The 14,113-nt window shown below is 38.0% G+C and overlaps 2 protein-coding genes across 2 annotated transcripts in view; one reads left to right on the top strand and one right to left on the bottom strand.

Annotated features, from left to right (window-relative positions):
• Nucleotides 1–968: 968 nt before the first annotated feature.
• NSA2 (NSA2 ribosome biogenesis factor) lies at nucleotides 969–8,431 on the bottom strand. The gene is made up of 6 exons (XM_069492811.1): nucleotides 8,335–8,431; nucleotides 6,335–6,522; nucleotides 6,096–6,246; nucleotides 4,388–4,567; nucleotides 2,088–2,280; nucleotides 969–1,180 (listed from the first exon to the last, which is right to left on the bottom strand). The coding sequence occupies exons 1-6, from the start codon at nucleotides 8,335–8,337 to the stop codon at nucleotides 1,113–1,115; spliced, it is 783 nt and encodes a 260-aa protein (XP_069348912.1). The 5' UTR covers nucleotides 8,338–8,431; the 3' UTR covers nucleotides 969–1,112.
• Nucleotides 8,432–8,675: 244 nt separating this feature from the next.
• The window catches only part of GFM2 (GTP dependent ribosome recycling factor mitochondrial 2), a 40,114-nt gene continuing 34,676 nt past the window's right edge, over nucleotides 8,676–14,113 (top strand). Inside the window, exons 1-3 of the mRNA XM_069492809.1 lie at nucleotides 8,676–8,789; nucleotides 11,291–11,377; nucleotides 13,551–13,635. Of these exons, the coding sequence (XP_069348910.1) occupies nucleotides 11,315–11,377; nucleotides 13,551–13,635 (148 nt within the window). The 5' untranslated portion in view covers nucleotides 8,676–8,789; nucleotides 11,291–11,314. The remainder of the gene's footprint in view (nucleotides 8,790–11,290; nucleotides 11,378–13,550; nucleotides 13,636–14,113) is intronic.

Below are 14,113 nucleotides of genomic sequence, written 5' to 3'. Positions count from 1 at the left end.
GTATAAGTTTAGCATATAGAAAAATGCTAACAAAATAGACATTTTAGTATAATCTTTTCATCTTTTTCATGTTTCAAGTAGAAAGTATTGTCCCCAGTAGGTATTACTATATATGGTGAATAAGAGGAAAAAAATGTTTAGAATGCTCATTCATTGACTTACTGTACTCAGAAGTTAAGGATTAATCACAGGTGAAGAGATTTATCTAAGAATTCTGAAGTTTTTCTACTTAATGTGTGCCTTCTTTCACATACTTTTAGTGTAAATACTTGTAAACTTCAACATTACCACGTGTTAATGTTACATTTTTTAGGATTAATGATAAACAATACAGAAGAGATTTCAGGTAAGGTCTGAGACGTGAGAGTTTCTCAGCCTAGGCCCCATTTAAGTTGTGCATTAACTATTTTGAAAGGTGTTGTCGGCCGGGCGCGGTGGCTCACGCCTGTAATCCTAGCACTCTGGGAGGCTGAGGTGGGCGGATCGTTTGAGCTCAGGAGTTCGAGACCAGCCTGAGCAAGAGCGAGACCCCATCTCTACTAAAAATAGAAAGAAATTATATGGACAGCTAAAAATATATATAGAAAAAAAAAAAATTAGCCGGGCATGGTGGTGCATGCCTGTAGTCCCAGCTACTCGGGAGGCTGAGACAGGAGGATTGCTTAAGCCCAGGAGTTTGAGGTTGCTGTGAGCTAGGCTGACGCCACGGTACTCACTCTAGCCTGGGCAACAGAGTGAGACTCTGTCTCAAAAAAAAAAAAAAAAAAAAAAAAAAGAAAGGTGTTGTCAATTACATTGGTGGTTTTCCAGTAATAACAGATCTGCATTGCTGAATACCCACTCATTAATGCAGATACAGATGAGGTAGGATAGTTGTAGATTTGCTTTTCCAATCATTCAATTTTATGAACATGGGGTCTACACAGATCCCAAAATAAAGACCACTTTGTAAAACTGGACCATTTTAATGTTTTATACAATTTAATAAATAGTTCTTTTGATGACTGCAGATACGTAAGGCTACTTGGTGGCATTCAGAAACATCACAGTAATGGTGGTTTTCCCAATTGGTATGTGGTCTTCAATAAGAAGTTACTTGTATGTAAGTGCTATCAAACCAGTAAGACCGCATTTATACATCCGTCATTTTCAGGATTGTTGGTAACCTGGGCATATTTCCCTAAGGAAAACAAAACAAAAATGAAAAGGGAAGGATGTTAGCTAATAGAAATTAATTTTAAAGAATATAACTTTTGCCTAAAATATTTCTAATTAACACTTTTAAGAAATAAGAAATGAACCATAGGGGGATAAATGAGATTTTATAAAATTATTCAAGACCAACTTTGAGTTCTAAAGACAATTTTGATATAAATAGTGTTTTTAGAAATAATGGTCAGCTCCATGCTTATTGGTACATTGTATTAACAGGCCTCTGTGGATTGACCTGAGCATTGCTACTTTTCCACACAATTCTTCCTGGAAAATGCAACTGGTTTGAAATGAGTTTCAAATCAATTTAACAACCTATTTTATAACTGAGGCCAGCCAACATGAAGTATTAGTCAAATGACTTAAGAAGTTGTAGTGTATTCTTTCAAAGAACGTCAAAGTTTAGAGATACCTGGGCACTAAAAGCAGGAAACTAAGCAAATGAGGAAGAAAAATTTAAAATTTGCTGCGTGACACATTTCCATTTTAATTATCACTGAACTAGTGTGGTTATGTGTTTGATGTATGCTTCACTTCTTCTGCTCATGGTTAATGAATTTTCTTAAAAAAATTTTTTTGCATTTGCTTCCCTTATAATAAATGATTTTTATTAAAAAGCATCAAAATAAATCTAGGAGTATATTATGTAAAACTTATGTAATTGAAACTAATAAGCTACATTTAAAAAGAATTATATTCGTAACTACTTTTTCTATTAATGTATTCTTCCTAAAGGTTTACTTCTGATTTACATCAAGTTTTAACTTATTTAGCTTGTTTGCATTAAAAATTTGCTGTGTACTTTATATCTACTTGAAGGTATTTCTGTTAGGATTATATAATAGCAACAGCCCCATATTAAAAAATTTACTTACCCCAGATAACCTTGCCGCCTTGTGTCACAAGGCCCAACTCGCTCACGTTGACCTCAATGACAGTACCTTTAGTAATAACACCCAAAGTTGTATATAATGGGGATGAGGGATTCTTCTTTACACCAAGTATTGGTAGGCAAAAGGTAGCTTTCAGTTCAGGATGTGTTACATGGGCCTTCTTGAAACGTAAGCCCTAGTAGGTCAAACACAGCACAGAATGTTGAGTTCAAAATGTTAACGATGAGTAGTAGTCCTTTTTCCTTATTTTTTCCAACCATCTCCAAAAAACCATGGGTTGAATAATGTCCACTCTTAAAGCCTCAAATAAAATACTAGCAATTCTGCAGACAAAAAATCTGATAGTTAATAGGATAAATGTGGGGAAAACACCCCACACTTGTACTCCTGCAAAGTTTTTACCATGTAATAGCTATCTAGGAACATACTCAGGATTTTACCTTGTCTAGTTATCTACATTTAGTAAGGACTTGCTACATGCCAGGCAATATGCTAGAGCTCACTAAGTGGTTCATTTAAACATAACCCTTCCCCACATTTTTTCAAATAAGGATCGGCAGGTTAAGTGACTTGTTTCCAGATTAAATGGTGAATATTCTGATTCGAAGTCTTTATAAAATATACTTTGCAGCTACCTTCCATGATGAAAAAAGGGGTGGATTGTCAGCTTTGTGTTGATGGTAATAAGTGTTGATGATAAGGATCAAAGACCCGAGAAGGCCCAGAGAGGTCTTTGTTACAGAGACCAGTTACAGAGCCACCCAGTCACATAGAGTGTCTGTTGGGGTGTAGCACTCTAATTGTCACAACACTTCACAGTCTTTTTAAATTTTTGCCTCTATGTGGGGTAGGGGGAAACAACACAAAGTCAGGTTCTTAGTAACAGATTCACTAATCAAGTTTGTGAGAAACTTACACCATTCAGAATGCCATCCAATTAATTCACAATGGCAAATCTATCTGCCAAGCTACAGAAAACCTAGCACAGCCTGGCTAGAATATTCTTTCCTTGTAGAACTGATAAGGTTATCAAAATGTATTTATAAGATTATGAAATCAAGGGGAGTCTATGATACAATCCAGGGGTGGGCAAAGGATTTTCTGTAGAGGACCAGATAGATATTTTAGGCTTTGTAGGCTACATGGTCTCTTTTGTAACTACTCAACTCTGCAGGAGGGGAAAACCAGCCATAAGTAAAATATAAATGAAGAGGCATGGCTGTGGTCCAATAAAACTTTATTACAGAAACAGGTTGTTTGCCAATATTTTAATCCAGTAATAATTACTCAGGGTGAGCACTAGGATTAACACTGAAACTTTCCTTTCTCTGATTGTTTTCCTAAGTAGGCTGAACATCTAGCTGGGAGAATAATTCAGTCTCTTTGAAGGGCTTTTACAAAGAAAGATGTATCTTCAATTATATTTTTCCCTGCAGGTAGGGACAGAATTTAGTTTGGGGTCATATTACTACTAATGGTGTCAACATAAATTAAGCTACTTTTATATTAAATTCCCTTTCTTTTTCCAATGATAGCATATTGAATGTTTTCAAAAGCATTAAGTTACTTTCTTACTAAATTGGAATTGACTCTTTCGATAAATAGTCCTTCTCAAGTTTTCTAACTTGTCAGAAAGAAGGGTTTGAGGCCTAGCAGTGCCAGGGATATAGTATATCACTTGCTAAATGAGTAAAATATGAATTTGTGTGGAAAATGAAGATTCTAATATGCTTAAGTCAGAATTCACTGAAAACATTCTCTCATGAAAATTCTTTTTCATTTCAAACCTCTTACGAAGCTGAAGACAAGATTCCTGACAGTAGTGGAAAAAGTACTAAGTAACTCTTATTAATAAAACAACAAAAATATCTTTCGACCTATTTTTTATATCAATTTTAAGGATTTAAGGAGGTTGGCCAGGCATGGTGGCTCATATGTGCCTCACTCTGGGAGGCTGAGGCAGGAGGATTGCTTGAGGCCAGGAGTTTGAGACCAGCGTGGGCAATGTAGCAAGATACCTCATCTCCACAAAAAATAAAAAAAATTAGCTGGGCCTGGTGGAGCATGCCCATAGTCCAAGCTACTCAGGAGGCTGATCACTTGAGCCCAGGAGTTTGAGGTTACAGTGAGCTATTATTGCACCACTGCACTCTTGCCTGGGTAACAGAGCAAGATCCCATCTCTAAAAAAAAAAAATAAAAATTCAGGAAATTGTAATGGACTTTATCCAGTTTAACAAGGAGAACTAATATTTAAGTCACTGCACTCTTTCAAGGACTTACCATTGGCCTAATGAATCTTTCATATTTAGGTGGTTTTCTTGTAAAGCCATCTCCAACAAAGCAGACTTTAGTAACCATCCTCTTCCATGCCTTTTTCTTTCTCTTTCCTGTTCGAATAACTTTTAATACTTCTGTTTCTCCCTGGGCACGAACTTTGGGCAGAGGGACTTCCCATTTTCCCTAAAAATATACCACAGTTGAAATTTATGTTATTAGTAAAGGATAATGAAAATAATAAATCAAATATGTTCTAGTTGTACAAAGTAGTAGATTCACTTGTTTCCTTAACCATTCAACATGTTTTTTTGGCTCAACTGTTTTTTAGAAGTCTGCACTGTGTCCTTAGAAGCTGCAAATTAAATAGAACTAGTGAAGTTTGTGTATCAAGGGTATATTAAATAAATGGTTTACTTAAGCTAAAAATCTTAATGCCTTGTTATGGGCAAAAATATCACCTATAGTAAGGCAGTGACTTCTATTAGCAGTGTATGGGCTTACTACTAGTTAACAGAATAAAATTTGAAGACTGTCTTCACCTTTTAATAATCTTTGTATTTCTCCCTCAAATGGATTTTGGATTACATTACTAGTAAGACAAAGTCTTTACCAGATGTTTGTACCTCCCTAGAATGCAAATTCTATGAAAAAATTATAGCAGTAGAAAGTAGTAGAAAGAAACCTGGGCTTACTACATGGGTCCTAGGAGCAACTCTACCATTTCATAGTTACGTGACCTGAAGAATGATTTACAACCTTTTGGACTCCAGTCTCTTCATCTATAAAATGAAGGAGTGGGTTAAAAATCAGTGGTCTCCAACCTTTTTGGCACCAGAGACTGTTTTCATGGAAGACAATTTTTCCATGGACTGGGGAAAAGGAGGATGGTTTCAGGATGATTCAAGCACATTACACTTACTGTGCACTTTATTTCTATTACATTGTAATAGATAATGAAATAATTATACAACTCATCATAGGTTGGGGACCCCTGGGTTAGATTGATAATCTCTAAAGTTTCTTTCAGTGCTAAAGTCACACCATTCTAATTTTGATTATTTACACATAAAAACGCAGTAATATTTTAAAAATAAAATTTGGAGACTATAAGCTCTTTAAATATAGATATCTTGTATTCTCCTACCTGGATTTTTGTCAGTCTATTCACTGGTGCTTAAAAATATCTATACCTTCTGTTTTCAGCAAAATTTAACCTAACCTGACACTAAGTACAATGCAGAAGTATTATTAAAAACAACCACCTGAGTTTTTATTTATATCAACTCACTCAGGGAGTTTTCCACCATTCTACTTTTTAACCAATTTTGGCATTGAAGAGCAGCAAAACCAAGTAGCAGTTGTATTTTTCTTTACTGCAGCATAGTGTTAGGAATTTTCAAGTATAGGAAGCCAAAAAATATTGAATTTGAAATTAACAGGTTAACTTTTGTTTTTAATTAATTTTTAAAAACTAAAGATGCGTGACATCTTAATAAATTTTTTAAAAACTTAAATTCTAAAACCTGATGAGAAAGCAAGTTTTTATAATTAAATTTGCAAAACTTACAAAGATGTCAACACCTAAATAATGGGAATGAATAATAGTTGAACTTGATGTTTCAAGTTAAACTGAAGAAACAAAGACCCTCAAATTTGAATTTAAGTAATTTTGAACAAAAAAGAAATAAAGACTTCACTTGTTATTGCTTACCGCTTTCTCTTTTCGTTTTTGTTTAATCATATTGGAAAGTACTTTGGCTCGGGACTGTCCTTCTCTGTCCAGCAGATAGGCAGGTACTGCTCCCTGTGGAGTCTTTTCATCATTCTTTTGTTTGGTGTTTCTCTTTTCATGCATCTTGATACTACCAAGAAGGAAAAAGATTCAAGATTCTGTTTTACTGTTACCCAAAGGATGTTAACTTGTTATAACAAATAAATGGGATTACTTACGTCTTTTTCATTTGTATTTTCTCAGCATGGCGCTGCTTATGGTAGAGCTTAGCCTTCAGACCAATCATCTTCTTTGCCTTCTTCGACCGTTCATGAGCCTCTCGACTTTCCTTTTTTCTCTTTTTCTCATGGTAATCCAAACGATACCCATAGCGTTTACGGTGTAATTCAATATATTCATTTTGTGGCTATAATGATGAAAGAAATGTTACTTTAATTTTTAAAAGTACTAACCATTCTAGGCCAGGCGCGGTGGCTCACGCCTGTAATCCTAGCACTCTGGGAGGCCGAGGCGGGAGGATCGCTCGAGGTCAGGAGTTCGAGACCAGCCTGAGCAAGAGCGAGACCCAGTCTCTACTAAAAATAGAAAGAAATTATATGGACAACTAAAAATATATATAGAAAAAATTAGCCGGGCATAGTGGCACATGCCTGTAGTCCCAGCTACTCGGGAGGCTGAGGCAGTAGGATCGCTTAAGCCGAGGAGTCTGAGGCTGCTGTGAGCTAAGCTGATGCCATGGCACTCACTCTAGCCTGGGCAACAAAGTGAGACTGTCTCAAAAAAAAAAAAAAAAAAAAGTACTAACCATTCTAAAATACTTTCTTTTACACAGCACATAAAGTAGGTAAGACCCTGTATCATCCAAATGTTCACCTGTTCAATGTTTCTTATACTATTAAGTCTGTTCATATGATGTAAGTTAAATAAAATTTCATCTTGGATAGTATGAGGCACTAGGGTTTAAATTTATAATAATCTCAGTAAAGGTTATTGTTCATTGAAGGGAAATGTCTAAAATCCACTGGACCAACAAAAAACTTGCCCATTTTAGCTGTAGGCATACAACGTTTTGACTAACTATAGTCCTGTAAGCACCACAATCAAGATATAGAGTATTTCCATCACCACCCCCCCAAATTCCCTTGTCACTTTGAAGTCAATCCTTTTTCTTCACCCTCAATGATATCTATCCCTATAGTTTTGCCTTTCCCAGAAGGAAACATAATAGGGATCTACAGCACATAGCCTTTTGTATCTGGCTTCTTTCACTTAGCCTAAGGCTTTTGGAATCTATCCATGTTGTTGCCAGTATCTGTATTTCAATCCTTTCTATTGCTGAGTATTATGCCACTATATGGATACGCAACCCTTTTTTAATCCACTGATCAGTTGATGGATATTTGGGTTGTTTGCAGTTTTTGGTGATTAGGAATAAAGCTGCAAAATAGTTTCATGCAGGTTTTCATGTGGACATATGTTTACTGCTAGACCGTTTTCTGAAGTGGCTGTATTATTTTGCATTTCACCAGCAATGTATGGGATCCCTTGTGCACTTCAAATGCTAGCTTTAATTTAAACAGGCGGCCCAAGTCTATCTGTATTTTAAGACTGCAAAAATAAAATGATGCAAAGCCAACTCCAGCACGGAGAACAATGCTAAGTAACAATAAGCTGTAGTGTTTTCTACTGTTCCCACATAGACTTTGCTGCAACCCCAAGAAAGGTATGGTGGAATGCCATTTTTGCAAAGAAACAGATTAGACATGTAGAGAAAGGATACGGGCAGTCAGATCTGGACTGTTAAGCCCGGCTCTAGAATTCATTAACTGTGCGGTCTTTGTCAAGGACGCCATCAGTTTCCTCGGAAGTATAACGAAGTGGCGAGATAGGGTTATACCGTATAGGGTTATCACAAAGCTCAACCGTATTCCTGCTTGGCTCTGGCACTGATGACCTCACATGTGGCGAAACCAGGCATTTAAGGGTGAAATCTGTCTTACTCCAAAGTCTGTATTCTGGAAAATACCCACTCTCTGTCCCTAAGGTGAAGTTCCGCGCCCCCCCCCGCCCAGCCTACTCCACGGAGTCTACCCTCTTTCCCTTCAGCAGTATCTCACTTCCGCCTACCACCCTCACGCCCTGCCCCAGCACCCCGAGACCCTCAGGCTCTACTAACTCACACACCCTATGTCGCGAGCGCCAGAGGCAGCCTCATTACCATGGTGACGGCCGCAGAGCCGCCGGTCGCAACCTCTCGGGCACGAAGAAGCTCTCAATCTTCGGGACTCAGAGATCCACGAGCCAACTTAGCGCAGGCCGCGACAGGAAAAGGTCACCCTTTAAAAGGACCGAATGAAGAGCAAGCGCGACACACTCGTTCCGAGCCTCTATTCTCTGCTTTTGCTTTTAGCTAGAAGGGCGGAAGTTGCTAGTAGGCGGCATTTGGCTGGTGCACCACCGGAAGTGAGGTGTGGCTGCCGGAGGAGGCACAGCGGAAGGGGCGGGGAAACACTCCCCCCCCCCCCCCTCCCCCCGGCCCCATGTAGACACGAGGACGATTGCCGAGGTGGTGCGTCGAGGCGTGAGGCTGTTGCAGATTTGGCGCAACATGCGCCTCATGCTCTCACAGCCCAGCGGTAAAAAGCTGATCTCCGACACAAGACCTAATGCCGGGTGAGTACCGCCCCGAGCCTGCGACTCCGCGTGCCTATGACCGTGCCCCGCGCAGGGTACTGCTGACCTTCCAGGCTGCGACTGACACAACCAGCCACGGAGGAGGGCAACAGGGGCTCCAGAACACCCCTCGGTGTTGCTATATGCGGACGTTTCTCCCTAACCTTAAGCGAGGGCGACTCATCCTTATTCCTGTTATGATGTGTAATGTGTGCACAATGGAGAAAGATGCATAGGAATTGAAATTTATTGTATAGGAAAGTAAAACTTTACAACTGCCAAACAAAACAAAACAAAAACCATTCTGGTCTTCTGGAGGTACAGGACTGATTCCAGAATTTCCTGGACCAAGTGCTGAGTGGACTTGTGTTGAGTAGCCCTCTAGTGCCTAGAATGAAGTAATTCACTATAAGAAAGTTTTACCATTTTACTGCCCAGTGGCAGAAGTTCCCTTAATTACCTCACCGTTTGAAAGGTGACCTAGTTATGATGGGAGCAAAAATAACTGTGCCAGAGGAAAGTATTCATCTCATTAAGTCTTAGTGCTTGGATTTGAGGCCGTTTTTTAAGACTTCATCTTAGGAAAAACTGCCTCAAAATGATCTCTCATTTTCTTTAAAACCAGAACTAACTAGCGTTTATGTATTTTTCAGGTGTAGTAAGTTGTATAATCTCTTTGCTTGAAATGCCCCTCCCACTCTCGCTTACTTCAGGTGCTTGTTTAAATGAGGCCTGTTAAAAAGCAGGCCTCACTGTGTTAGTGAGGCCTTCGTTGACCTCTTCACTGCTGCCCCAATTCCCCATTCCTGCTTAATTTTCTATAGCACCTATCACCAGAAGAGATGCTATGTATTTTATTCATTCCTTTTATTTATTGTCTATATCCCTTGACTAGGATAGAGGCAGTATGAGAGCAAGGATTGTTGTCTTTTGTTCACTGCTTTAATGCCAACACCTAGAAGGCAACAGTAGACACGTGAATCTTGTTGAATGAGAAAACGTAGTCCTGAGGGGAGGCAAAATCACTCCTGGCTGACAACCACTAGGTTAGAGTAACAAGAGACAAAGGTCTATTACAGTAGTAACTGGAGAGAGAAGATGAAGCCCTGAAATTTGACATTAGGAGTGAAGAGAGAATGCAGTCAAGATATTAATATATTTAGGAAAGAAAATGAAAGGATTTGGTGATTTCCTAAATAAGGATAACGAATGTTTCTTTGTTAGATAAAATACAGAAAGGAACAGATTTAAGAGTAATAATGAGTTTCGACATGGCTACTTATATACATGGAACACGATGGTTTAACATTATCTCTTTATCTCCCCACCACCCCCAGTCTCAGATGTGTCCCTGTATTTCTCATAGCTTTGATATTGTACTTGAAACATAGTGAATATTTAGTAAATGTTTTTAAACTAAGGATGCTTAGTTTCTGTACTCATACAGGAAGAGTGCTTTCCTTTGTGTATTTTTTACATGATTCTATATTTATATATTTATGGTAGGAAAATTAGAATATACAGATAAACCAATAAATTTTACTGCCAGTGAGAAATTACCAAGTTAACATGTGGATGCTTACTTTTCTATTCTTAATTCTCTACATAAAAATGCATTTTGGTTGGTATGATGTTTTTGTCATTTCACTAAATCTATACCTTCAAATATTTAAGTTCTTTTTTTTTTTTTTTTTTTTTTTTTATTGAGACACAGTTTCACTCTGTTGCCCAAACTAGAGTGCTGTAGTGTCAGCCTAGCTCACAGCAACCTCAAACTCCTGGGCTCAAGCGATCCTCCTGCTTCAGCCTCCTGAGTAGCTGGAACTACAGGCACAAGCTAATGCACCCGTCTAATTTTTCTCTATTTTTATTAGAGACAATCTGGCTCTTGCTCAGGCTGGTCTCAAACCCCTGAGCTCAAGCAATCCTCCCTCATCGGCCTCCTAGAGTGCTAGGATTACAGGCATGAGCCACCGTGCCTGGCCTGCCTTTAAGTATTAAAATGTGTGGAACAAATAAGGGATATTTGATGCTTAACCTTATTTTTCATATTTACTCAGAATTTTGCATTGAATTATTGATAGCTAAAATATTGTTCCTACTTTTTATAATAAAAGTGATACTTTTTTTGAGATAGCATCTCACTCTGTCATCCGGGCTAGAGTGTAGTGGTGGGTGACATTGCTCACTGCAATCTCAAACTCCTGGGCTTAAGTAGTCCCCTTGGCTTAGTCTCTTGAGTAGCTAGGACTATAGGCACGCACCACCACACCTGGCTGATTTTTAAAATTTTTTGTAGCGACAGTGCCCAGGCTGGTCTTGAACTCCTGGGCTCAAGTGATCCTCCTGCCTAGGCCTCCAAAGTGCTAGGATTACAGGCGTGAGCTGCTGCACCCAGCCAAAAGTAATACGTTTTTAACATACATATTACATATGTCTGATATATACTTTATGCATAATATGTAAATTTGGTTTTATCATTTTGTATATTTCTTTTTCAGAGAATACCTGTTCAGAGGATCAAGATGTTGACCAACATGAGGATATTTGTAATGAATCATCAGAAAATATCCAGTTTGCACATTAATGTAAGCTTTTCTTGTGAAATTAAATGTACTTCAATAACTTCAGTTACTTCACTGCCTAAAATGCATAGTATATCTCATCAGCTTTTGATTCCAAGCTTAGTTTAGTCATAACCTTTGGATATCCTCAAGGCAAATTAACTTAAATTACCTCAATTTAATAAAATATAATAAGAAATTACCTCAATTAAGAAAAACAACAACATATAGCTAAATGCTGGTCTCATGGAATACTAAAACGCCAATTGTTTTTGGAGGCGGGTATGCCTCTATCTTTTCTAGGAATAGCAGCACTTAATGCACATCCTTAAACTGCTAACTAAAAATATGCTTTTGAGACTCCTGAAAGTAAAGTTCCTCTTAAATTAATGTCAAGGTATAACATAATTGTATAATGGTTGATACAATAAAACTACTTTTGGTTTTCTTCTGCAGAGCTGTTGGAAGTCAGCTTCTTGGGCAATCTAATATTTGTCTCCTGTAGGCATGTTGTCTTGGTCTTTAAGCTTTGGTCTGACTCCTGAATCCTCTTCAAAACACTATAAATTATTTTGTAAACTGTCACACCTTCAATATACTTTAGAAATATCCTCAAATGAAATCATGCCTCCTTTTTTTTTTTTTAATCTATAGCTAAGTGAGAGACTACTTTAAAGCTTCTCTGGGTCATTTCTTTTTATCTTCTGCAGTGACTTAACAGGGAGTACGGTAATCCTCCCTTATCTGCAGTTTCGTTTTCTGCTGTTTCAGTTACCTGCAGTCAACAGAGATCTGAAAATATTACATGGAAAATTACAGAAATAAACAATTTATAAGTTTTAAATTGCATATCATTCTGAGTAGCATGAAGAAATCTTACGCTGTCCTGCCTCATCCCAGCCAGAAGGTGAATCATCCCTTTGTCTAGCGTATCCACACTGTATAGGCACTAGCTGCCATCAGTAGCCATCTTGGCTATCAGATTTGCTGTTGTGGTAGTGCAGTGTGTGCTACTCTAAATCACCTGTGTGGCATTTTGAAGAGTATATATCTCTCTATTCTATTTTTATGTCATTAAGAGGCCCGAGGAGTTACACAGTTTTTCTTTGGTGTTTCTATTGCTGACAATCCAGACTATGCCACCTGTGAAAGGTAGACACTGGGTCTTCTTATCTTGGTCATTATGCAGTGGAAACTTGAGTCTCTACTCTTGAAATACTTTCTTAGGATGATAGTGTATTATTGCTAGGAACCTAGTAACTAGTATCAAGATAATGTAGAAGGCGCAGGCATACATTCCATGATATCAAAAAAAAAAGAAGAAGAAGATTGTGGGATCCCCAAATCATTATATACATTGATAATTCCAAATATATTGGCAGCCATTAAATGTATATCTAGTGGTCTATGGATAAATAGGGATGGAGAATGTTCAACCTCTGCATGGGAACATTAGGAGAAGGTAAGGGAAGCAGCGAGTGGAGGGTAGACTTGGCCTTAGGCTGACCTGCTCTCACTCAGTGATTTTCAATTGTGATGCTACACTGGAGACACCTGGGGAACTTTTAAAAATGCCACTGCCTAGATCCCCCATTGCTCGTTTCTTTTCCCCACCTGCATCTTTTTAAGAAGCTTTGCAGGTAATTCTAATGTGTAACTACTGTTATAAATCCTGAAAACAACTAATGGTTTTAGAGTTCCCCTACAAGCTCTTAGCACTTGGGAGTGCTAAGAGGAGCATTAAGGTATATATATGGTGAGATACCATATTTAAACTTTCTGGCACTCTCTGACTTTCTAAACTTCAGGGTTGTGATTCTCAAACTGTAGCTATCAGAATCACCTGGAGGACTAGTTAAAACAGATTCCTGGCCCCATCCTCAGGAGTTTCTGATTGTCTTGTCTGGAGTGGCCCTAGAATTTGCAAATAAGTCCTCACTCTATGCCAGTGTTGCAGGTCTAGGAGAACCATTGTTTTAAGGTCAGCTCAAAGTAGCAGATCAGTATTTATTTTATCCTTATTCTTTCTGTAGGATAATTTTGGGTCGTCACTTTAAAAGGATTGGAGTTAATAAATTGGGGTTACTGTAAGGATATGCAAAATATTTTATTCTCTGACAAAGCATAGTTACAGTGTTAAAACTGCTGTGTTATGCTAAAATAAAATTAATGTCATGTTTCTTTTTCTCCTAATTAGAATATGTGCTTCTGTAAAATAAGAACAAGTTTAAAAAGATTAAAGCTGCATGTACCTCTTGGAAGAAATTACAGTTCCCTACCAGGTACAAATGTTAGATTCTTATTTTATCTAAACTGCTGGCTTTATCTTTTCTCTCTCTGTCTTTCTTTTGTTTGCAATAATCTCCCTTATTAGGGATCTCCAACCATTTTTTACTTCTTGGCTATTTCCTTGAGATTATTAGGGGGTGGGAGTACTCTGATAGATGGCAGGAGGGAATACCAGTAGAGTTGTACTCCTCATTTGCTGGACATGCTGAGGAGCTGAATGAAAGGAAGGTTGGTGGTTTTAGTAGTGGGTTCAGAAGTTTACCGCGTGAGTCTAACTGGATGTAGAGTGCTCTTGTAAAATATTTATTTTCTAGTTTTTGGTTTTTATGCAAGTGTTTTCTGTCAATAGAGGTATACTAGAATGTATTTTGAAGATTCTTAAAAGTAGTTTGGTTAAGTATTTATCTGGGATAGTTTAGGTTAGATATATGACTATCAAAAGCTGAAAGTTGAGGAGCTGACTACTTCAGT

Source organism: Eulemur rufifrons, chromosome 17, assembly GCF_041146395.1.
Source record: "Eulemur rufifrons isolate Redbay chromosome 17, OSU_ERuf_1, whole genome shotgun sequence".
Taxonomy (NCBI): Eukaryota; Metazoa; Chordata; class Mammalia; order Primates; family Lemuridae; genus Eulemur; species Eulemur rufifrons.
Note: the sequence above shows the minus strand (reverse complement) of the source record. Positions and strands in the feature narration are given on the sequence as shown.